This window comes from Hippocampus guttulatus, chromosome 11 (assembly GCF_054856545.1).
Source record: "Hippocampus guttulatus isolate MCC_2025c chromosome 11, RoL_Hgut_1.0, whole genome shotgun sequence".
Lineage (NCBI taxonomy): Eukaryota > Metazoa > Chordata > Actinopteri > Syngnathiformes > Syngnathidae > Hippocampus > Hippocampus guttulatus.
Window position 1 is genome coordinate 5,890,719 of NC_141271.1, and position 25,227 is coordinate 5,915,945.

The following is a 25,227-nucleotide window of genomic DNA, read 5'->3' on the forward strand; positions in this document are numbered from 1 at the left end:
ATATCATGTTTTCTTAAAATGGAATGCAACTGCAGCAGATATATTGAAAACAGCAGAGGCCTCAGAATTGAACCCTGTGAATCACCATACAACAGTGGATGAATGTGAACTTTCACGTTTCAACACTCGCTTGTCTTTCATAGGTTTCCGCAAGTTGTGCAGTTGCAATAATGCTTTGTAAAAAAACATCTTTAAATTAGGGCTTCACTGACTACACATTGAGTCAGATTTCAATCTGCTATTATGTGTTGAAGTCAAGTTGAAGTTGGTTAATTGATGATGTCATTAACCCTTTTAGGGACAGCGGTTACCAGAGTGGACAGCTTATCATGTTATTGGGTTACAGGGTGCATGAAAGGGTTAATATTTTTTAAGCACAGTGCAGCAGTCCCAACCTTTTTCACACCAAGAACCAGTTTCAGTTGAAAACATTTTTCGACGGGCAAGTATGAAATACAAACAAAAACAGACGAATAAAAATACAAGTCGCCATAACAATAAATGTTGTTGTAATTAGTGGGAGACCTCCGCATGGTTTTCCTCAACGAGCCAGCTAGGTTCATTTTGTGTTCCACACTATGTATTGTTAGCCAGGACATTGAGCCAAGCATTTTGAATTTCTCTATTTCACTCTCTGTTTCTATTTCGCTTCTGTTTGAGGATACACTTTCATAATATTTTGCAAGTGACCGTGCAGGGTGCACATTTCACTGCTCCATAGAACGTATAGTCAGGGGTACACATAAAAATGTTGGTGTGGTTCTCAAATGAGCACCAGAGGTGGTTGCTCAATGTGCTCCCCCCCACCCCCGACTCACCAAACTCATGGATGAACTTAAAGACTTTAAGGGTAAGTCAAACCCAAGATATTATTTCCAATAATTTGTTCTACGCGCCTTCACGAGTCAAAACACTGCATTCTGATTCATATTGCGTTTGATGAATATGAGTTTAGCAGCAAAATTCATCTGTTTTTAGCCATCTCAGGGGATGGCCATTTTGCCACTTTCTGTCAACTGACAATGACATCAAAGTTGCTCAGGGCTCAGGTAAAGAGCAATCACAGCTCACCTGTTTTCTGTCGCTGAGCCATGTTCAGATCCGTGGAAAAGTATTTGCACATTCTGTTCTCATTTGAGATTTACACAATGTCCCAACTTCAATTGGGGTTTGTATATACAGTGTGCACATATATGATGTTGTGACTTGTGGCTAAAGTTTATGCAGCATACATATGTGTACTGTATGTATATATATGTATGTGCACATCGACTTTTATTTTTAATACTGTACATCATTTTTCCTTTTTATTGCAATAGACAGTGAAGGGGAGGTCAGTTCCGAAACATCTCAGTTGCCGGAGGACAAAAACGACGATGATCAACATGGATTCTCGGCCATCAGAGCCAGAATCATGCCCAACACCAAAAGGTTCTCTTACATGGACTGTGTTTCGATTGATGTCACGCTTCGTTTTATTCAGTTTTTATTTATGGGTAGCACAATATCCCGATTTCATTGGAACGTGATTAGTATGATTTTGATTCATATATTTTTTAAATGGTGTGTGTGTGTGTGTGTGTATATACAGGCTGTATATATATATTATTATTATTATATATACAGTATATATATATATATACTGTATATATATATATACTGTATATATATTTTCTTTTTTACACAGCGGTGAATCATACGACATGCTTTACTACTTGTTCAATATTCCTGTCATAATGTACCAACTTTGTCCAGGGCCAAACTCAACACTCGCATTAAGGATAATGAAGAGAAACCGCAGAGCTTCCAGGTAAACACAACACACACACTTGTGTGTGTATACTGTATGCAGTGTGTGTGTGCATGTGTGTGTGAGTGTGTGTATGTGTGTATTGTATAGAGTGTACACTATCAGAGGCACATTAATTTAAACATGAATTACTGTGGTTGAATGTACTTGGTGTGTTTTTGTGTGTGCAGATTGCAATTAACATCACAGAGGCCAAGCAGCTGGTTGGTGAAAACATCGACCCCAGTGTCATGATTGAGATTGGCGACGAAAAGAAACAAACAACAGTCAAAGAGGCAACCAACGCTCCCTTTTACAATGAGGTGGGAGGACGAACAAAGTTAAATGACAAAAGGAACACTGCAAATGAATAGGAATGAACATTCCGATCAAGCGTGAGTCGTGTAATGGAGCCATCCCTCCTTTCTTGCTTTCAGTATTTTGTGTTTGACTTCTTTGCCTACAAAGAGATCTTCTTCGACAAAGTCATCAGGCTGACGGTGAGTTCAAACGCGTCAGATAAGGGTAGATTTTATCGTTTTGTCAGACGCTTGAACGCCTCGTGGTTGTTTTCCTCTTTCGATCTGCAAGGTGATGCACTCCAAGATGTTGAGGAGCTTCTGCATCGGCTCCTTCAAGCTGGACGTGTGGACAGTCTACAAACAACCAGGTGGACATTATGGCAATGTTGCATGTTGTCGCTTACGTTATCTTACCAATGCAACTGGCTCAAATGTTGATATTGTGGCAGTCCAACTACCCCAAACCAAAGATCAAGATAGATAAAAAAGGAGTAATGAAAATAATTAAAGTTTCATGATAAAACAAGAGCGACTGAATAATATCGAGAAGTCTAGAAAAAAACACTCGAAGCACAACAGTGAGCAAGGTCAATAATCCGACAAGCGACTTGGCAGTTTGGCAGTCCTTAAAATACTTGGCAGGCTGTATTGGTAAATGTGGAACAAGTGCGCCTTTTCCCTCCAGCTGGGACCGAAAACAAAACAGACAGACATGACAATCGATACCTGATGTGGCTATACATTTTATCGACAAACACATTGGGACATATTCTAACTCAAAGAAGTAAAAATGCAAGAATGAGGCCTAGTTCTTCTGGTCCACACAATGTGTCAGATTAATACCGGCTTTCCTTGACATGCATTTTATTTTTCTATTTGAGGTCACCAATTCATCAACAAGTGGGCAATGCTGACGGTCCCTGGTGACATCAGCACAGGGTGCAAAGGTTACGTCAAGTGTGACATTAGTGTCTCGGCAAAGGGCGATGCCATGCAGCCCGGGATGAAAGCCAGTGATGCCGAGGAACAAATAGAAAAGTATGTACCGGTAGTCAAGTTTTATTAATGTTCTAGTTTTTGTTGTTGTTGTTTTTTTTGGGTTTTTTTTGGTCTCGCTTGGGCTCAATGTCAGTTATCTCTTTACAAGCAAATGGACCTCTGTTGTTTTTACATATTTAAAATGCTTTTACTAGGAACCTCTTGATACCAGAAGGATTCCCGTCGGAACGTCCCTGGGCTCGTTTTTCTGTGAGGGTGTATCGAGCGGAAGGTCTTCCTCGCAACAACTCCAGCATCATGGCCAATGTCACGAAGGCTTTCATTGGAGACAACACAGCGCTCATAGACCCGTTCGTGGTTGTGAGCTTCTTCAAACAAATGGTGGGGCCCGGATCAGTTGTGTGTAGATCACGGTTAATATTGTTCACGGAAACTATTGGAATAACTAAAATTAGTTTTCAGTGTTTATAGTAAATGTATTCATTTTGGTATTACTCTTTGGTTGTATAGAACAAGAAAGTTTGAGCAGGTGTTGGAGAATTGAATTGTAGTTTACTTTGTTCCGGGCGGCCCGGTAGTCCAGTGGTTAGCACGTCGGCTTCACAGTGCAGAGGTACCGGGTTCGATTCCAGCTCCGGCCTCCCTGTGTGGAGTTTGCATGTTCTCCCCGGGCCTGCGTGGGTTTTCTCCGGGTGCTCCGGTTTCCTCCCACATTCCAAAAACATGCATGTCAGGCTGATTGGACGCTCTAAATTGTCCCTAGGTGTGAGTGTGGGCGTGGATGGTTGTTCGTCTCTGTGTGCCCTGCGATTGGCTGGCAACTGATTCAGGGTGTCCCCCACCTACTGCCCGGAGGTGGCTGGGATAGGCTCCAGCACCCCCCGCGACCCTCGTGAGGATCAAGCGGTTCAGAAAATGGATGGATTTACTTTGTTCCACAATACTGTATGGAATGTAACCTTTTTTTTTTAATCATGGACTCAACAAATACTCCACAACTACCCAGTAAGAAAATAAAAATAAATAAAACTAAGACTTAAACTAATTAAAAAATTCAATTAAACCTAGCAAAACAACAAACATAAAAAAAGAATGGTTAAAAAAATAATAACAATAAAAACACATTTAAAAATTCTTAAAACTAATTAAAATTACATGAATTAAAAAAACTGTCAAAACAAAAGAAAAAGTAGATCGAAAGATCCCAAACTTATATCCCCAGGGAATACCTTCCTCGAAAAACAGCCTCTGCTCATATAACACATAACAGAGCCCAGCTCTTCTCCGTTTCTCACCTCTAAGGGGCGCACTTCCACGCAGAAGTCCAATGCAGATCCAGTGTGGAATGAACAGATCGTCTTCACAGAGATGTTTCCTCCTCTGTGCCAGAGGATGAAAATCCAGGTCTGAAAGCTTCTGCCTTCCAATCCATATGTTTTGGAATTTGTATGTAGAGAACAGCAGGTCTCTCTGATGTTGTACACCTTGGTTAGGCATTTGTTTCGACAGTTGAGTAAATCAGTGCAACAACTGAGCAACTCCACTTGACAGTATACCATCTCAGTTCGGTGAAATTAACACTTCTCTTCAACATTTGACCTATTGGGTTAGGTAGCAAAGCACCTCTGTTCAGCGCATCAGAAATTGGGTTAGACAGTTAAATGGGTTTTACAGTTTAATGATGCAGTTTGATGGTGGAGCAAATAGGTTCACCGATTGAGCAACTATTGTACTGTTCCGATACTTCATTTGATGGTTAAAGTTTATTGGTTCGGCAATTCAATTCTGTGGTTTAAGATTTCTATTTGACATTTCTGAATTTTAGGCTAAGTGAAATTACGCAACTCAGGTTTGATGGTTAGAGGTTATAGCTGAAAGGGCGGTTGAAAAGTTGAACAATTCTCTCAACAGAAGGGCAAATCAGTTTGACGGTTCTAAATTTCAGGCCAAATGGTTTGTTGTTGAGCAACTTAGTGCAGTAGTTTGCCAATTCTGTCCATGGATTTTACAGCTCAGTGAACGTTTGATTGAGAGACTCAGTTCAACAGTCGCGCCAACTGACAGTTTATGCAACTCGAACGTTGAAACCGTCAAAGGTCAGAGCGTCCGCCGTACATGTTCTTATCCAAAACGTGTTTCCTCATAGGTTTGGGATGAAGGAAGTGTGAGTAACGTTGCCATAGGAACCCATTACTTTGACCTGAGGCACATTTCGAATGAGCAGGATGGCGACAGAGGTAAGGCAGCGGGTTTGAGTTTCGCGATGTAGGAACTTTTTGCTGAAATATAACCCTAGTCCTGATGTTTCGACAGGATTTTTGCCAACTTTTGGTCCCGCGTGGATAAACTTGTATGGCTCGGTCAGAAACTCTCTGGGTGACGACACAGCCGAACTTAACGAGGGCATTGGCGAGGGAGTGTCTTATCGGTTTGTTAAAAATATTGGTGATTAGGAGAATAAAGAAACAACCAATCAAGTAGATGAATTCCTGCCTCCAGGGGGCGCATCTTTTTAGAGTTGGCGGTGGAGATCCTATCAGGCGGGACAGGCCCAGAGTCCAAACTTGCCCGAATGGTGAAGCCCATAAGAGATGCAAAGGCGGTAAAAGCCGGAGGGAAGGACGGTAAGACCCCAGCGGGTGGTGGAGTAGCCGGGGGGACATCTGGAGGTACAGCTGATGACGACAAAGGGAAAGCTGTTGCGGAGGTTCTACCTGTGGAATGTCCGCCAACAGTAAGAAAACCATTCCTGACATTTCATTCAAAGCAAAGTATTGATAAGGGGAGGGAGCAGATGATTCAAGATGTCTGGTTATTTTATTTTTTATAGATTAATACTGAGAACAGAGAGAATTTCCTGCTCTTTGGGGCCTTGTTTGAAGCCACCATGATTGACAGAAAGATTGGAGACAAGCCTGTAACATTTGAGTTCTCACTGGGTAGGTGAAGCAATATACAGTGATCCCTCACTATCTCGCTGTTCGTTTATCGCGGCTTTGGTGCATCGTGGATTTTTTCAAACAATCATAAAAAAAATGTAATTTAAAAAATTGTTGTTTTTTTTTAAGTCCGCAAAAATCAGTGTCTAAGTGTTGTTTACTATGCGTGCTAGTGTATGCGCACTCTGCTCAAGCGCGGAAGGTCCACGTGGGGCACGTGTCTGTACGTGCACGCATGGGCGCGCAGGTGAGTGTATGTGTGTTGCTGAGAGGAAGAGAGAGAGAGAGAGAGAGAGAGAGAGAGAGACTTGTAAGAACAAAAGCAGGTCTCTCCATCCTGAATTGTCTAAACAACCTTAATAACACTAATCATAAACACGTCTGCTGCACACTTGCGGATCGCTGGCCTGTGTGTGTGTGTGTGTGTGTGTGTGTGTGTTAGTGCGCTCTGCTCACGTGCAAAGGCCCACGTGAGGCAATTTTTTTTTTATATACTGTATATGTTAATTGGTCGCTACTTCGCGGATTTTCGTTTATCGCGGGTGGTTTTGATCCCCATTAACCGCGATAAACGAGGGATTACTGTACCACATAATATTGCAAACAGGCGGCCCGGTGAGCAAGTGGTTAGCGCATCGACCTCACAATGCAGAGTTACAGGGTTCGATTCCAGCTCCGGCCTCCCTGTGTAGAGTTTGCATGTTCTCCCTGTGCCTGCGTGGGTTTTCTCTGGGTACTCTGGTTTCCTCCCACATTGCTTGAACGCTGATTGAACACTCTAAATTGTCCCTAGGTGTGAGTGTGAGCGCGGATGGTAGTTCGTCTCTATGTGCCCAGCGATTGGCTGGCAACCGGTTCAGAGTGTCCCCCCACCTACTGCCCGAAGACAGCTGGGATAGGCTCCAGCACCCACCGCGACCATTAAGGATAAGCGGATCAGAAAATGGATGGATGGACGGATGTTGCATATACCGAGTGTTATGTACACTTGTATATTATAAATTGAATTTTACTACTACACTATCTGCTCATTGATCCTTAAAAAGTCTTGAATTTGAAGTTTCCAAAATGAAGACAATAATGTAGGCCAAAGCTACATTTAAAAAAAAAAAGTAAACCTTAATGTCTTGATGGCTGCATGAGATTGGAAATGAAGTTACCCTATAATGCCATTTGTATCATATTTGATACATGCATTTTCATTATTTAACTCATTCTTTATAATACATTAAATCATCTGTATCCAATTTGATACTGCAGGTTTAAAATATTACTTTCCCCAAATTATCATTTTCAGATGTAATCTACATAATGCTTATCAATGTGATACGACAAATATCTAAAACAACATGATATGGCAAAAATATTTTTTGTGGATTTTGTTATAAGGGTTAATGAACATCTCAGTTCCCAAAAATCTGATTTTTCTGGCTATTCCTTGATGGGTCAGGCATTACAGGGTCAAGAACAGTGCAAATAAGATTTTACTTCATCACCAGCGTCAATATTCACAAACAGTATGCAATCCGACAAATAGGATTTAAACCTTTCTTTTTTTTTCTTCAACAAGTGATGGTCAATTGTTTCGACAGCTGCACTAAAATGCATCAAGACAAGTACAAATAAAAAAAACTTTGCTTCAATAACAAGGAGGTCATTTCTAACTTTGATCAGTGCTTTCTCAGTACTCGGATTGTATGTGGCCAGGTTGTGCCATTTCGTTTGCAGCTTCAATTATAGTTATTAGTTGGGTATTTGTGGTTGAAATAGTCTGAGACATTTGGTTTCACCATCAGTGGTCATGTGTCTTTGCTATATTTTGTTGCCAAGGGAATTGCGGTAACGTGCAGGAGCCTACGGGCCAGCCCGGCCTGAGCACCCCAAGTCCCGCGCTCAGCCGCAGGAGGCAGGCACAAGATTTCTCAGACAGGACCTCCGCTTCCTCCCCACTGTTACCCAGAGAATCTCAAGACCCCAGCAGGACCTCGAAGTCCACCACACGTCCCCAGAAACCGCTCCTCGTCGAAGGAAACAGGTGAATGCTGTAATGAGGAAAAACTTCTAATTCAGAGAGTGCATCAAAAGAATATCAGTGGCAAAATAGGTGATTTGAAACTGAATGTTAATTGCCATTACATGCCAAGGAATTAAGAAGGTACTTTCAACAGATGACCTATCAAGCATAAAAACAACACTCGATAATAAATGCTGCAAAATTGTAGAGTAGAATTTTTTTTTAAAAAGTCATTTTTCTTTCTTCACTTTAGAGAAACAATGCGCATTTGTAGATATAAAATGGTTTTTGAAAAGACAGTTGGACAGCATGAGGACCAGCTGAGTATCATGAAATCCAGTTTTCAGCGACAGGCTGCAGCAGAGCACCGGCCACTCCACTTTCAGATAGATCGATCGAGCGATAAAAATGTCTGTTTATGTGCATGTTTCTATACTGTAGGAACTACATGTATTTGCCTCTGGAGAAACAGAAGCCCTGCATCAATGTGTTGAGTCAATGGGAGGACAGAACCTATCGGCTGTACAATTCCAACATGCTGGAGAACATAGCAGCCCTGTTTGTATGTGCGCACACACAAACAAACGCCTTCATGTTGTACGACCCTTCTTCTTCTTTTCCTTTTGGCTTTTCCCTTCAGGGGTCGCCACAGCGAATCAGTTGCCTCCATCTAACCCTGTTCTGTGCATCCTTTTCTCTCACACCAGCTACTTTCACTACATCCATAAACCTTCTCTTTGGTCTTCCTCTCGGCCTCCTGCCTGGCAGTTCAAGACTCACCATCCTTCTCCCAATATATTCATCCTCTCTCCTCTGAACATGTCCAAACCATCTCAGTCTGGCCTCTCTGACTTTCTCTCCAAAACCTCTAACATGAGTTGTCCCTCTGATGCACTCATCCCTGACCCTGACCGGCCGATCCAACCTGGTCACTCCCAAAGAGAACCTCAACATCTTCATCTCTGCTACCTCCAGCTCTGTCTCCTATCTTTTCTTCAGTGGCACTGTCTCCAGTCCAAACAGCATGCGTGGTCTCATCGCAGTTTTATACACCTTTGCTTTCATCTTATCTGACACTTCTATCACACATCACACTTAACACTTTCGTCCAGCTGTTGCAGCCTGCTTAGTAAACCCTTCTTCACCTCTTTTCCACACTCGCCATTGCCCTGGACAGTTGACCCCAAGTACTTAAAATATTCATGTTGTACGACCATTAGGTCAGATATTTTTTCGAACTTACAGGAGGGAGGCGTGACCAAGGCAGCTGAACTCCACAGGAAGTCGTATCCCGGGGCCGAGCAGACACTAAAAACAACAGTCAAAGAGTTTTGCATCGATGCCAGGTATTCAAATCGATCACGGGGGTGTGAAGAGTGTAAACGTTAACCTCTCTCAAAGTGGTCCATAAAGCATTGTGTCTTTGCAGGCGTTTCATAGAGGCGGCGGAGGCCAAGTTGAAGGCTCAGTTAAAGGTCAACTACCTGACGCAACTGGACAGGAAACGCCTCTCAATGTGCAAACAAGAACTGGTGGGAGAAAACAAAATACTCCCAGAAGAGAAAATAGGCACAGTGCCATTTAAAATGAATAAAAAGAATGCAACCCCTAAGATCAAACATGATACGGGACTGCGGTGTTTCCCTAATCTGAAGTTGAGCCAATTGCATCCATTTTAGGAAAAAAGTCATCAGTAAATGATTTTGATAACTATTCGCAACTCACACATTTTTTTCTCTTTTTAACACCCACTTTCATAACAAGAGTCACGCAAAGAAAAAGACATGCATAGATGAACTGAGCTAGCTGAGGTCTTAGCTTCAGGTCTTTCCGATATGTGCATGTTGCAGGAAAGTATGATCGGAGATGCTCAGTCGTTGGTCGAGAGGAAGAGGAAGTCAGGTGGCGTGAAAGAAGAGCTCCAGGATGCTACCAAACTCACGCAGAAACTACGCTTTCTGGTGGAGGAGGTACAGAATGCGTGCTTTCACAAATGACAACAATGACCAGGTGTTTTCATATCATATCTGTGACACGCAGCCTCAACACACGGTGCCAGATATCTTCGTGTGGTTGTTGAGCAACAACAAGCGCGTCGCGTACTCTCGGCTCCCGGCCAGAGATGTTGTCTTCTGCAGTCGTCAGGAGGCTCGAGGAGTCCACTGTGGAAAGATAGTAACGCTCTTCCTCAAGGTAGGAAACTTACATGCAAAGTCAAGCAGTCTCGGCCAAAAACAATCACGCGTGCATGTTTGCGGCTATGTCGGCAGCCTCCAGGCAACCGTGCGACAGGCTTTTCTGTGCAAGCCAAAGTGGATGTGTATTTGTGGTTCGGATCCTGCGCGGACTCCGCACACATGCTGGATGACCTGCCTGAAGGATTCAGCGCTGTCGCTGGGGGCGCTGACGCCAAAAGCCCCCCCACTCACCTGACATGTACAGGTGAGAAAGAGACATAGTATTACGTTGTATTATTACACTGGTCAACAAATTTTAATCAGAGATAGCTTCATGTGTCCCGAAATGTATTTTTGATGCTGATTTAACCCTTTCGGGGACAGCGGTTACTATAGTGTATAGCTTATATGTTATCAGGTTACAGGATGCATGAAGGGGTTGAATTATTGATAATATTGTTTATTTTATCAGGCATATTGAGAATGAGACAAGATTTATTTTACATGTTCTCAGGACGTTTTGTTTGTGAAGTTTGTGTCTCCATCCATCCATTTACCGCCGCTTATCCGAGGTCGGGTCGCAGGGGCAGTAGCTTTATTAGGGAAACTCAGACTTCCCTCTCCTGAGCCACTTCTTCCAGCTCTCCCCAGGGTATCCCGAGTCGTTCCCAGGCCAGCTGGGTGACATAGTCTCTCCAGCGTGTCCTGGGTCGTCCCCGGGGTCTCCTCCCGGTGGGACATGCCCGGAACACTTCAGATGCCCAAGCCACCTCATCTGGCTCCTCTCGATGTGGAGGAGAAGCGGCTCGACTCTGAGCCCCTCCCGGATGACCGAGCTTCTCACCTTATCTCTAAGGGAGAGCCCGGACACCCTGTGGAGAAAACTCATTTCGGCCGCTTGTATCCGGGATCTCGTCCTTTCGGTCACGACCCATAGCTCGTGACCATAGATGAGGGTTGGAGACGTAGATTGACCGGTAAATTGAGAGCTTCGCCCTTTGGCTCAGCCCTTTCTTTATCACGACAGACCGATCCAAAGTCCGCATCACGACAGACGCTGCACCGATCCGCCTGTCGATCTCTCGCTCCCTCCTGCCCTCACTCGTGAACATGACCCCAAGATACCGGTACTTAAACTTCTCCACTTGGGGCAAGATCTCCTCCACGACCCAGAGAGGGCACTCCACCCTTTTCCGACTGAGGACCATTGTTTCAGATTTGGAGGTGCTGATCCTCATCCCAACCGCTTCACACTCGGCTGCGAAACGCTCCAGTGAGAGTTGGAGAGCCCTGATTGAAGGAGCCAACAGTACCACAAGTTTGTGTCTGTGCCTTGGAATTGTTGCTCTCTATGTCAATTTCACAAAAACGGTATAGAAATGTTGGCAGTGGAACATGAAAGAGCGGATTACATTTTGGTGTAAATCTGGAAAAAAATAGTTGATCTAGGACTTGTTTTTCTTATCAATTGTCCTTAATTTCTCAATAGATTTAATGCACGACTCTTATTGAGAGCATTCAGGCATGAGGTTGTATAATTTGAGATTGACACAAAATAGGGTTGTTGGGCCTTGCTGGAGATCTTCACTCTCCTGAGTGACATTATCGTGTATTAATTCTGTTTTGCTTCTTCGCTGTTCATTTGCACATGGGTGCGCATGTATGCGTGTGTGTTTGTGTGTGCAGAGCAGCATCAGTTCGAGTTACGGTGTCACATGTATCAAGCTCGCGGGTTGATTGCAGCCGACAACTCTGGCCTTTCTGACCCTTTTGCCCGGGTCACATACTTGTCACACAGCCAGACCACCAACGTAAATAATAGAAATAACATACTTGTACATTCGGAGGCTTCAGCTGTTGTTTGCAGTCAGTATACTTGTGTACATTTGCTGTGCACATCAGGTGATCAGTCAGACTCTCAGCCCCACATGGAATCAGTCCTTGCAGATGAGTCATATCGTACTGAGCGGAGATCTTCAACACATCCAAGAGGAGCCACCAAGACTCGTCATTGAAGTATATGATGACGACGCACTGGTAAGAAAGATTGACTTAGCTGAGATACCGTAAATAGAAAATAGATGATACGTCACACATATCAGACAGGTGCAATACCAAACATATTACAATGAGAAAAATCTTAAATCTAAATATCTAAAGTAGGAAGGAATAATTGGTTTGAAAGGACTTTGTTTCACAAATGTCATGTGCAGGGCAAGGCAGAGTATTTGGGAGCCACAGTGGCTTTACCTGAAGTCCGCCTGCTCTCCGAGTCCTACACACCACCTACACTGCAGTACAGCCCGCTGCACTACGCCAGCCAATCGGGTGGGGAGCTGCTGGCAGCCTTCGAGCTGGTGCAGGTCAGCAGATGTGCCTTTTGCGGTTGTTTCTTCATAGCATTGTTTGAAAATGAGTCGATAGCAAGTTGCGGTTGTCCAAGTGTAGGTTCCCATGTCTGGAGAGCTGAGTCTTCCTCCCTTGGAGGAACAAGAAGGAGGCATCTACACAGTGCCTGAAAACATCAGACCTGTTCTCAGTACATACAGGCTAGAGGTGTGTGTGTGTGTTTTCTCAAAACAATTCTTTAAAACAGCAAAATATTGCTTCATCAAATTACATCAAATAATATCATCACATTACATACAATTCATCAAGTAAATATGACTCCCTGTATCTTTCCGCCAGGTGTTATTTTGGGGTCTACGAGAGCTTAAGAAGGTTCAGTTACTGTCTGTTGATCGCCCTCAGGTATGCACAAATGACCTATTTTAAAACATGGATATATACTGTAGTTCTATCTATTCATTATATACATTCATTATATTATAACATTTTTGTATATGATAGATTCATATTTATTGTATTAAAATAGGTATTATATAGTTTGTATCAGGGATGGGTAACTTGCAGCCACACTCTGATTGGCCCACTCATTTGTTAAAAAAAATAGACTGGGGGCATGTTAATTTTGTACAAAATTTGTATTTGAGGTTTATCAGCATTTTCGATAGAATTTTTTTTTTTGGAGTGGGGGGGTTATAAAAGTATCCCCCCCCCAAAAGCATTTCAGTGTCTGTCTATATGCGTATTTTCGTGATTTGTAGAGCGTAGGGATTCCACTGTCTAGCTTGAAGTTGTAAGATCACCATTCACCACTAGATGAAACATTTATTTTGTGCAATGAAACACTTAGTTTTTTTTCTTCCCTCCAATTTTGCCGCTGTAGACTGCAAATTTCCCTAGTGTGGGACAAATAAAGGTTATCTAATCTTATCTTAGATGAAAGACATGACTTATATGCACTTGCACCGGGTCTTATACCCTCTATACCGAAGTTCGTTTTTGTGAATAAAGGCCCAAAAGTAGTAGTTAATGTTGGATTGCTGTTCAGCAATTTGGTGCCGTCCTTGAATGGTAATTTTTTGCATTATAACCCTCTGCACTGGAAAAACAAAAATCTGTGTATGTGGATTTTTCATGATTGTTCAAACCCTTTTTTGTTTTGCTTTTATTTTTGTCCATATTTAAAATGCCACTTTTGTCGTACACTGCTGAAAAATTGTGGCCACTTCCATTTTTTAAGTTGCTCATTTTATATTGTATTTTATTTATATTATATATTACAATATTCATATGAATATTTATTTTTTTATATCTTAAAAAAACATTTTATTTTAACATGCAGTTGAACAATGTCCCAATGACACTAAACCAATAGTTTTTCAACACGATGTATTAAAAAATAAATGTCCATCCATCCATCCATCTTCTACCGCTTATCCGGGGCCGGGTCGCAGGGGCAACAGCTTTAGCAGGGAAGCCCAGACTTCCCTCTCCCTAGCTACTTCTTCCAGCTCTCCCCGGGGGATCCCGAGGCGTTCCCAGGCCAGCTGGGTGACATAGTCACTCCAGCGTGTCCTGGGTCTTCCTCGGGGTCTCCTCCCGGTGGGACATGCCCGGAACACCTCACCAGGGAGGCGTTCAGGAGGCATCCGAATCAGATGCCCAAGCCACCTCATCTGGCTCCTCTCGATGTGGAGGAGAAGCGGCTCGACTCTGAGCCCCTCCCGGATGACCGAGCTTCTCACCTTATCTCTAAGGGAGAGCCCGGACACCCTGCGGAGAAAACTCATTTCGGCCGCTTGTATCCGGGATCTCGTTCTTTCGGTCACGACCCATAGCTCGTGACCATAGATGAGGGTTGGAACGTAGATCGACCGGTAAATTGAGAGCTTCGCCCTTTGGCTCAGCTCCTTCTTCACCACGACAGACCGATACAACGTCCGCATCACAGCAGACGCTGCACCGATCCGCCTGTCGATCTCTCGCTCCCTCCTGCCCTCACTCGTGAACAAGACCCCAAGATACTTAAACTCCTCCACTTGGGGCAAGATCTCTCCCCCGACCCGGAGGGGGCACTCCACCCTTTTCCGACTGAGGACCATTGTTTCAGATTTGGAGGTGCTGATTTTCATCCCAACCGCTTCACACTCAGCTGCGAAACGCTCCAGTGAGAGTTGGAGAGCCCCGTTTGAAGGAGCCAACAGCACCACATCATCTGCAAAAAGCAGGGATGCAATACTGAGGCCACCAAAACGGACGCCCTCAACGCTTCGGCTGCGCCTAGAAATTCTGTCCATAAAGATTATGAACAGAATCGGCAACAAAGGGCAGCCTTGGCGGAGTCCTACCCTCACTGGAAACGATTCCGACTTACTGCCGGCAATGCGAACCAAACTCTGACATCGGTGGTATAGTGACCGAATAGCCCGTATCAGGGGGTTCGGTACCCCATACCCACGAAGCACCCCCCACAGAACTCCCCAAGGGACACGGTCAAACGCCTTCTCCAAGTCCACAAAACACATGTAGACTGGTTGGGCGAATTCCCACATACCCTCGAGGACCCTGCTAAGGGTGTAGAGCTGGTCCACTGTTCCACGGCCGGGACGAAAACCACACTGCTCCTCCTCAATCTGAGGCTCGACTTCCTGACGGACCCTCCTCTCCAGCACCCCTGAATAGACCTTACCAGGGAGGCTGAGGAGTGTGATCCCTCTGTAGTTGGAACACACCCTCCGGTCCCCCTTTTTAAAAAGAGGGACTACCACCCCGGTCTGCCAATCCAGAGGCACTCTCCCCGTTGACCACGCGATGTTGCAGAGGCGTGTCAACCAGGACAGCCCCACAACATCCAGAGCCTTGAGGAACTCCGGGCGGATCTCATCCACCCCTGGGGCCCTGCCACCGAGGAGCTTTTTAACCACATCGGTGACTTCAACCACAGAGATAGGAGAGCCCACCTCAGGGTCCCCAGACTCTGCTTCCTCCAAGGAAGACGTGTTGGTGGAGTTGAGGAGGTCTTCGAAGTACTCTGCCCACCGGTTCACAACGTCCCGAGTCGAAGTCAGCAGTGCCCCATCCCCACTGTACACAGTGTTAGTGGTGCACTGCTTCCCCCTCCTGAGACGTCGGATGGTGGACCAGAATTTCCTCGAAGCCGTCCGGAAGTCGGCTTCCATGGCCTCACCGAACTCTTCCCACGCTCGGGTTTTTGCCTCGGCGACCACCGAAGCTGCGTTCCGCTTGGCCAGTCGATACCCGTCAGCTGCCTCTGGGGTCCCACAGGCCATAAAGGCTCGATAGGACTCCTTCTTCAGCTTGACGGCATCCCTTACTGCTGGTGTCCACCAGCGAGTACGAGGGTTGCCGCCACGACAGGCACCAACCACCTTACGGCCACAACTCAGATTGGCCGCCTCAACAATAGAGGCACGGAACATGGTCCACTCGGACTCAATGTCCCCCGTCTCCCCCGGAACATGGGAAAAGCTCTGTCGGAGGTGGGAGTTGAAACTCCTTCTGACAGGGGATTCTGCCAGACGCTCCCAACAAACCCTCACAATACGTTTGGGTCTGCCAGGACGGACCGGCATCTTCCCCCACCATCGGAGCCTACTCACCACCAGGTGGTGATCAGTTGACAGCTCCGCCCCTCTCTTCACCCGAGTGTCCAAAACATGCGGCCGCAAATCCGATGATACAACCACAAGGTCGATCATCGAACTACGGCCTAGGGTGTCCTGGTGCCAAGTGCACATATGGACACCCTTATGTTTGAACAAGGTGTTCGTTATGGACAATCCGTGGCGAGCACAGAAGTCCAATAACAAAACACCACTCGAGTTCTGATCGGGGGGGCCGTTCCTCCCAATCACGCCCCTCCAGGTCTCACTGTCATTGCCCACGTGAGCATTGAAGTCCCCCAGCAGAACAAGGGAGTCCCCAGCAGGAGTACTCTCCAGCACACCCTCCAAGGACTCCAAAAAGGGTGGGTATGCTGAGCTGCCGTTTGGTGCATATGCACAAACAACAGTCAGGACCCGTCCCCCCACCCGAAGGCGGAGGGAAGCAACCCTCTCGTCTACCGGTGTGAACCCCAATGTACAGGCACTGAGCCGGGGGGCAATGAGTATGCCCACACCTGCTCTGCGCCTCTCACCATGAGCAACTCCAGAGTGGAAGAGAGTCCAACCCCTCTCGAGAGAACTAGTACCAGAACCCAGGCTGTGTGTGGAGGCAAGTCCGACTATATCCAGTCGGAGCTTCTCTACCTCACACACCAGCTCGGGCTCCTTCCCTGCCAGAGAGGTGACATTCCATGTCCCAAGAGCTAGCTTCTGCAGCCGAGGATCGGACCGCCAGGGTCCCCGCCTTTGGCTGCCGCCCAGCTCGCATTGCACCCGACCCCTTTGACCCCTCCCACGGGTGGTGAGACCATGAGAAGAAAAAATATATGTGAGTAAAATAAAAAAATAAAAGTAAACTTGTGTTTGCAGGTGTTCATAGAATGCGCTGGAAAAACGTTGCGTTCTTCTGTCATTCAACGGTATAAGTCCAACCCCAACTTCACCACCCTGGTTGACACCATTGAGCTGGTCCGTAGATTTTTCATCTTTCTTTTTCCCCAGATGTTTCCATGAGTTTACTCTCTGTAAAGAAACAATTCCCGCAATTCCTTTTTCTCCTCTCGTAGGAGTTACCGGAGAATGAGCATCTCCACCCGCCGCTCAGCATCACCGTTGTCGACTGGAGGGCTTTTGGTCGCAGCACGCTGGTTGGAAACCACGTCGTCAACAACCTGATGACCTTTAAATACATCGCTCCCCCAGCCCAGCCTCCCTCCACACAGACGCCACCTGCAGTCACGGACACCCCAGGACCTCAAAAAGCTGATGGTAATGTTACGTATGGAAAATCACGTTTTACAACTCTTAAATTCCATTTGTTATACATTTATTTACTTTTTTCCGTCTCGGTTTTTTGTTTGTTGTACTTTTTAGTCACTAATGATTTATATACAGTACATTTACATCCATTTACAATCTACGATCTTATTATTTTACGTTTCACATTTTGTTCGATATTTAAATGTGTTGTTGTTTGTGTATACAGTATATATATATATATATATATATATATATATATATATATATATATAACCTTTGCTAATTCTTTATTCTGTGTTTTTATTTTAACTGCTTGAAATAAAGCATAAATGGAGGGGATTTTTTGTTTATGATTGTATTTTGCTGATGTTTTGTCATTTGTTCTGGAAAGCGCTTTGTCACGGCTTCAGCTACTTTGAAAGCGCGATATAAATGAAGTTGAGTTGCATAATGTATTTTTCTGTAATCGCTTATATATACAGGAGAAAAAAATATATTCTCAGTGGTACTTCGACTTACGAACGTCTCTTAATACAAAATATTCTAGTTACGAAACGCTTCAACTGGAAAATATTGCCTCTTGTTACGAAAGAAATTTCAAGATACGAAAGGTAAAAATACAGGTTGGGTTGTTTCTCGCAGCTCCGAGTTTCCTTAATGCAACATACTCATAGCTGCTCTGCCATTGGCTACTACCGAGCATCATCATGGCATCCCATTGGCTAAGAGGGGCATTTTAGCCAATGGTATGTGGGTTTATGTTGGTTGATGAGAGATAGAGATGTGTCTTTGCGCTATCCTGGTCATTCGCCCCTGTGACCATGAGGCATTCAGAAGGTTTTACACAAATGTGAATCACCCAGAAAAAGTATTCACCAGTCGGGCGATCGCTCACTATGCTCATGTTTGCCCTGGACATTTTCGAAGGATTGTTATAAGCCGACAAAAGCAAACGTCCTTAGATCAGTTCTTTACAAAACGCCAGGAAAAAAATGCTTCTGAGAGAGAACATGCACTAAAGAGGGCAAAAAACGATGAGGACGCAGTTAAAAGTTAAATGACCATCATTTTTATTCGTTAATCTATTCTTTGTTTTTTACATTTATCACAACTCTCATTTATTGTGCATTTACATGGAAAATGCGTCTCTATTTACAAAATTTTGCCCTGAAGAAATTTCTTCCGGAACCAATTAATTTCGTAAGTAGAGGTACCACTGTGTTTACCTTTTGGTTGTTAGTTTTGAGTGTTCGCATTATGCACCAACTTCTAAGTTACATATATTTTCATTTTGTTACAAATATTATTTTATAAATCCATTATGATATGATATGAATAAATAGCTTTTTTTGGGGGGGGGAAGGGGGCAGGGATGGTATCATCAACTCTGATTTGTCTTTTGTCAACCACAGAATCTTGGCAGCCTGCTACAGAGACAAGCTCCACTGTGGCGTCAGCAACCACCCCCGACATTGCTATCACAGTTGAGGAACCGACCCCTGAAAAGACAGCACCCAAAAGAAAAAAGGTGAAAAAAGTGACCCAGATGATACATGGGTATTATAGCTTGGCTCATTATGTTGATATCCATGATATTTTTGTGTTTGTATGGAATGTAGGATAGCCACAGAAAGAGCATCCATCGTTCCTCCAAGCGAAGAAGGCGGACCATTGCAGACGAGTCAGCAGAGTGCGTCATTGACTGGTGGTCCAAGTATTATGCGTCTGTAGAGAAACAGGTATAATGAACCCCCAATATTCACAGATAGTGAATTCGGTTTTTTCTTTTTTTTGGGAGGGGGGAACCTCTATTCCCTTATTCAAAATGCAATTATCTGTTTATTGCTCAACTTAAGGCAAAGAAAGTATGACTTATGATATTTGAACCAGGACATTTTATATCCACTGTACACTTGATGCTCTTCCTGTCAATCACATCTTTGATCAGGGATGGGCAACTGGCACCCCGCGGACTGCATCTCACTTTGAGTGGCTCCCTGAATAATTAATTTTTAAAAAATTCAGACAAACCCCCCCAAATTCTTCAAAAATGCTTATAAACATTCAAATGATTGGAAATGGAGAGGAAAAAAATAGTGGAAAACCGGGGAAAATCCCAAATATGGACAGATCTTGTACAAAAAGGGAAAAAAACTGTCTGTGATTATGCAAAACTGCACCTGCCGAACTGCTAATATGTAAAAGTCGACTGTAGTTTAAAGTTGTAATATCATCATTCACCACTAGATGGCATACATGGCTTAGACCGGGTCTTTATGCAGCCTTACACTACAACATGAGTGAACCTAATATTTTTTTTGTGGATTTGGAATGATATGCAGGACCAACGTAGTACCTCAATAATACGACAATTTTGACTGAGTTCATTTTTTGTGAAAACGTGGACAAAATAAATTCTAGAAATAAGTTTGAGCCATTCATGTTGTTTTCTTGCTCAACAGTTTTGTGCCTTGAAAGGACACTTTGATTCTTTCTCTTTCTCTTTCATCTCAAACTGCTTCAAACAACAAAGCGTGAGACGGAAAAGTGGTTAGGACTGCACGACTGTGCGTGTTTTATGTTATGTGTTGTGTTTATTATTTTACTTTATGTTAACTGTTTTGTTAAGCGCTTTGTTACAGCTGCCGCTGTTGTGAAAGCGCTATATAAATCAGCATGTATGTATTGTATTGAATTGTCTTTTTTTCCCAGAGAGCCCTGGGTGTTTTTCTTTTACTTTTTGTAGTATGTTATTCTTTTATCATTTGCTTCAAAGCCCTTGTTGTTGGGTTAGGATAGTGCAGGGGTCGGCAGCCCATTGTGTTGAAAGAGCCATATAGGACAAAAAAAACAAAAAACTAATTTATGTCTTGAGCCACAAAAAAATAAAAGCCTTCTATAAAACTTATAATGAAGGAAACACATGCTGTATGTATGTGGGAGACTGGACTGTCTCAGAATTGTTTGTTATTCATTCCTTTGATGTGTGTTCACAAACGCCCCCATAGAATTTATTTTGTGGTTTCCTCGCTTGATTTTTTTTTGTTTTGGTGCGTTATTTTCGCTTTTCTGAGTGTCAGTGAAATGATCATTAATTTCCGTTTTGTCTTTGAATGCCTTTCGAGTCGAACGAGAAGAGAGAAGGCACGGAGTCGGACACAGACGTGTCTGTGTTTGTTGAGACTGTTAAAAGCATAAATAAATTGTATGTTTTAAAAAAAAAACACCGCAGCTCTCCTTTTTCGGAGCTGCAACGTGTATCTATATCTATTTGAGCTATATTAGCCTACTATCAAAATCTTTTTCCATGTTCAAACATTTTTTCTAAAGCTCCAGGGAGCCACTAGATGTCGATAAAGAGCCGCATGCGGCTCTGGAGCCGCGTGTTGCCGATAGTGGATCTTTTATATGTGCAATGAAAAATGCATCCAAATGAAACCAAGAGCATATATATATTGTCCCTATTTAAGATCTTGTTAGCAAGTATGTGGTCCAATAGCCTTGATGAAAAACGGTGGCCCATTAGATGCTGGCTGAAATTTGGTCTTGTGAAGCCTTCAAATTTCCTTCAAAATTTCGGCTATACTGTATTTTCTTTTTGGAGTGTCCAAGGTACCACTAAATCCTCAAATTCAAATAAACTCCCTTGTTGTCGTTACAGACCAAACAAACAGAAGGATCTCCCTTCCCACAAGTCTTTGAAAAAGGTAAGAACCTCTTTGATTTCAGGTTCCGCTTTCAAGACAGAAATAAAGGTTTGGTTGGTTTGTGTGAGAATCTTTCTTTTTATGAAAGGTTTCTTGCAAAAGCATGCAAGCCTTGCGCCACTGGTAAAGGTTTGTAGAGTGGCTCAGAACTTTCTCTGTGAGTGGAGGTTTGGAAAAATGGTTCTCCTTGGAACCTAACCTAAATGGACCAAACATTTCAGTACCACTAGTGGAAACCACGAGGGGCAGTATAGAGAGACAAAGTGTGTATCATAACCAGAAATGGTAAACCCGAATGAAAACCATCACCGGGGACACGCTTTGAGTGACGGACTACCCCTGCCTGCTTCGTGGTCTCCCAGTTAGCCTTCCTGTTAATAGCATTAGAGATAACTTCGCCACCAAACTACTACACCTCTTTTTCTTCGTATTTTGTTCAAATTTTGATTCAGAGCGGTGTTATTAGAATCAGCTGGCTTTTTGAAGGGTAGATGCACCACAGAACACACGGTTCTGTTCGAAGGCTCTATTTGAAATCGTGTACTGTACATTTCTTGGCTGTCATTGTTCGTTCTTGTTTGGATGAAGATACAAAATAGAATAGTATAAGACCGGCAGTAGGTTGACCCAGCCATCTGCCTCATACCCACGTAGCATTGTTGTGTATTACAGCTTTGCCGTACCACAGCTTGCTCAGCGATGGAATAGACTCTTTAGGTAAGGACAAACGTAGAAATGAGAAGTGACAAGCATGAAGATCCTGCCATTAGGTCATAATTGATTCAGGTTGTTAGATCGAATTGTGGTGTGGTTCTGTTACGGCATTGCTGTTTTGCCCCAGGAAGGAACAGATATATATTTTTTGTTTTGTGTTGTTTTGTTTTGTTTTGGTATCCTCATCTCAAAGCTCTCTATGTGTTTTTGTCCTGTCAGTGAGCAGCTCATCAGATGGCAACAAGAAAAAGAAACAGAAGGGAAAAGGAACGTCAGAGCAGAACCTGAACCGGAGTCTGAGTGTACCAACCAAACTCGCCACGCTGCAGGTACTCATCGTCATAAAACCCATACAGTAAAGAAAAACTCATCTAACCGACATCAAGATAGAAAAAGACATACAGTCACTTAGTTGGAGCATTAACCTCAAAGTTCATAACCCTGGACTCTGCAGCTGTACAACAAGGAGCTGGAGGCAGAGTTCGGACCCTTCGACGACTGGGTCAGCACATACGAGCTGTTCCGCGGGAAGGCCAGCGAGGAAGACGGCTCTACAGAGGAGAGGTTCGTCGGCAAGTTCAAGGTGAGACGATCATGACAAATTACCGTCTCCACCGGATTTGCTCTACTCCACCACATGAGTTTCCCTTTTCCATAGGGGCGCTTCTGCTTGTATAAGCTCACAGAGGATGAGGAAGGATATTGGGAGGAAGACGATGGACATCTCAGAGTCAACAGAGGGATTCCGCAAAACACCCCTGTTCAAGTCCTGATCCGGGTTTACATCGTCTCTGTAAGTTGTGCAGTGAAACTCCTCTACAACAAAATCATGTTTGCAGCAAGAAATTTTTCACAACAGGGGACTTTTCACTATAGCAAATTTATCTCAGATGTAAACACACACACACACACACTGTTGTGTTTGCTGTTTCCGTTTCCGAGCTAAGCAGTAGGAGTCGCTGTAGGCTGAGGTTGGATTAGACTTTTGCGGAAGGCTTGTTTTCGTTGCAGTGAATCTCGCTGCAAGGCAAGGGCAGAGAAAAAGATTTCGTATAACGCAACAGGGGGGGTTTTCGTTGTAGGGGGAGCAGAAAAGTGGGAATGGTTTTAATGCATGAAGATTTTTTCACACTAGAGGGTATTTTCACCCAAGACGGTTTCGTTTTAGAGGAGTTTAAATGTATTGTTTTGTGATCTCCTTGTTGTTGTACTATTCTTGATTGCGCTGTTGCTGAAGGCATCAAACCTGCACCCAGCCGACCCGGACGGAAAAGCAGACCCTTACGTTGTCATTCAACTCGGCAAAAATGAAATCAAAGACCGTGAGAACTACATCCCTAAACAGCTGAACCCCGTCTTTGGAAGGTTGTATTCTCCACCATGACAGTTTTGCTGTCTAAAACACACACCGGTTGATATGTTCTACCTTATTGCAGGTCGTTTGAGATGCAGGTGACATTTCCTCAGGAGTCTCTGCTCACGGTGCTCATCTACGACTACGATATGGTGGGAGGGGACGACCTGATAGGGGAGACCCGGATTGACTTGGAGAACCGCTTCTACAGCCGACACCGAGCCACCTGTGGACTTCCAACCGAGTACAGTCTGTAAGTAATAACGATTCCATCCTAGCATTCGAGTTTGGTTCAGCTTGTAACTGTATAGTTGTAAACAGTTAAACCTTATCAAGTTTGCAGTTCAGGGTATCAGTTTTAGCATTATTTTTATTTACCAGAGTAAAGTAAGGTGACCATTCACACATTTAACAATCAATAAAACAGTCACCATCGTCCTGCATCCATGTGTCACTAATTCTCTTGTCCCTAAACACAAAGCAATTAGCTAGCTGCTGGTGGTACCTACCGGTATGTAAGAGTATTACATGATTACTCTGCCAGGTGATAGACCGCACGGGCATACAAATTGGATAATAACTCTTGGCAAACCAGTGTGCCGCGGCACAGTGTTTGAAACACACTGCTCTATACCACCAAAATTAGTCATCAAACCGGAAGGTGCTAAAAACGGAAGTGTCATGGCACCCATAGTTTTATTTTGGGTCCCTTCCCAATGGAAAAAGGAAAAAACTGTATTGTCTTGAAGTGGCCGCTTGGTGGAATCATGGCCTTTCCTGCAGCTCCTTGTTTTTACGAAATCACATAATTGATGATTGGCCGTTTTGTGCGAAAGGTTGGAGACACACAGTCGGCAGAAGTGGGCGTTCCGTCACTGCTGACGGAAGGTCGGTAAACCCGTCACTGACGGATGCCCGTTTTGCTGACAAATGACGGGACGTTAGAAAAACGGACAGATTAAGCACAGTCAGAAGTGGCTTTTCCTCCACCTATGGCAGGGGTGTCAAACATATGGCGCGCGGGCCGGAACCGGCCCCCAAGGAGGTTCAATATGGCCCGCAGGACAATTTAAAAGTGAAAAAATGCATTAAAGACACAGAATGAATAGTTTTAATAAAATGCTATTCATGGATTATCCGCGAGGGGGCAGACCGTTTTGATCAGAGAAGAAAACAGCAGTCTCAATCTGTCCCTGAGACAGACCCAACACAGCAGAGGGTATCAATGCGCCAATGCTTCTTTATACCAAAACAAAGGAAAGACATGATATTTTGGTTATTTATCGCAGAATATGGTATAATGTTAATGGTCCGGCCCACTTGACTTCTACCGAGTCTATTTGTGGCCCACAATGTGAAATGAGTTTGACACCCCTGATCTATGGTCTTGTCACCAACCGGGTTCGTACTGACGGAATCTCTCTGTCCATCACGAATAGACTCCTTTTTGATTGACAACAGACTGAAAAATGCATCTTGCATGTGTTTGTTGGGCATTGACGAAGTATAATTTGGCGATGACGGAAGCACGCTTAAAATAATGATGGAGTGACAGACTGACAATTACAGTTTGGTTCGGCTTGACATAATGACGGACGGGTGGCCAAGCCGCTGTTGAATGACGAATGATGGAGCCGAAAAATTTACTGATTCGCCCACCTCTGGAAGTCAGCATCACACTACTGTCGGGCTCTGTCTGTTTACTGTTTACATTTATTAGCAAGACTAAGACCATAACAAAGTAACCACGCTTTAATATGTACACTCTGGTAACGCTTGAAAAATGCAGCAGACACACACACTACTGAACAAATATAACGTGCATAAAATGATATGAGCAACACGAGAACTGGAGTATCTTGTGGATATAGCAGCGAATAAAGAAATGTTACAGCCTCCCTCTAAAATGCGCCAACATAAGGGCACCTCAGAGCAAAGTATGTGAAATACCTCGCAATCACGCTAAATCAAGGAGACGCTCGCCGCATATTGCGCGGAGC

General features: G+C 44.0%; 1 protein-coding gene across 1 annotated transcript in view; it reads left to right on the forward strand.

Annotated features, from left to right (window-relative positions):
* Positions 1 to 25,227, forward strand: part of fer1l6 (fer-1 like family member 6) — a 32,209-nt gene that overhangs the window by 3,325 nt on the left and 3,657 nt on the right. Inside the window, exons 3-37 of the mRNA XM_086123515.1 lie at positions 1,320 to 1,431; positions 1,756 to 1,810; positions 1,981 to 2,112; positions 2,227 to 2,289; positions 2,381 to 2,459; positions 2,973 to 3,129; positions 3,285 to 3,471; positions 4,393 to 4,494; positions 5,237 to 5,327; positions 5,404 to 5,518; positions 5,590 to 5,824; positions 5,921 to 6,029; positions 7,860 to 8,064; positions 8,485 to 8,605; positions 9,289 to 9,389; positions 9,473 to 9,575; positions 9,894 to 10,013; positions 10,084 to 10,236; positions 10,314 to 10,485; positions 11,907 to 12,031; positions 12,123 to 12,257; positions 12,434 to 12,583; positions 12,669 to 12,776; positions 12,909 to 12,971; positions 17,063 to 17,161; positions 17,260 to 17,461; positions 18,865 to 18,980; positions 19,072 to 19,191; positions 21,114 to 21,159; positions 21,832 to 21,876; positions 22,093 to 22,202; positions 22,328 to 22,456; positions 22,532 to 22,666; positions 23,111 to 23,238; positions 23,310 to 23,480. Of these exons, the coding sequence (XP_085979641.1) occupies positions 1,320 to 1,431; positions 1,756 to 1,810; positions 1,981 to 2,112; positions 2,227 to 2,289; positions 2,381 to 2,459; positions 2,973 to 3,129; positions 3,285 to 3,471; positions 4,393 to 4,494; positions 5,237 to 5,327; positions 5,404 to 5,518; positions 5,590 to 5,824; positions 5,921 to 6,029; positions 7,860 to 8,064; positions 8,485 to 8,605; positions 9,289 to 9,389; positions 9,473 to 9,575; positions 9,894 to 10,013; positions 10,084 to 10,236; positions 10,314 to 10,485; positions 11,907 to 12,031; positions 12,123 to 12,257; positions 12,434 to 12,583; positions 12,669 to 12,776; positions 12,909 to 12,971; positions 17,063 to 17,161; positions 17,260 to 17,461; positions 18,865 to 18,980; positions 19,072 to 19,191; positions 21,114 to 21,159; positions 21,832 to 21,876; positions 22,093 to 22,202; positions 22,328 to 22,456; positions 22,532 to 22,666; positions 23,111 to 23,238; positions 23,310 to 23,480 (4,294 nt within the window). The remainder of the gene's footprint in view (positions 1 to 1,319; positions 1,432 to 1,755; positions 1,811 to 1,980; positions 2,113 to 2,226; positions 2,290 to 2,380; positions 2,460 to 2,972; positions 3,130 to 3,284; positions 3,472 to 4,392; positions 4,495 to 5,236; positions 5,328 to 5,403; positions 5,519 to 5,589; positions 5,825 to 5,920; positions 6,030 to 7,859; positions 8,065 to 8,484; positions 8,606 to 9,288; positions 9,390 to 9,472; positions 9,576 to 9,893; positions 10,014 to 10,083; positions 10,237 to 10,313; positions 10,486 to 11,906; positions 12,032 to 12,122; positions 12,258 to 12,433; positions 12,584 to 12,668; positions 12,777 to 12,908; positions 12,972 to 17,062; positions 17,162 to 17,259; positions 17,462 to 18,864; positions 18,981 to 19,071; positions 19,192 to 21,113; positions 21,160 to 21,831; positions 21,877 to 22,092; positions 22,203 to 22,327; positions 22,457 to 22,531; positions 22,667 to 23,110; positions 23,239 to 23,309; positions 23,481 to 25,227) is intronic.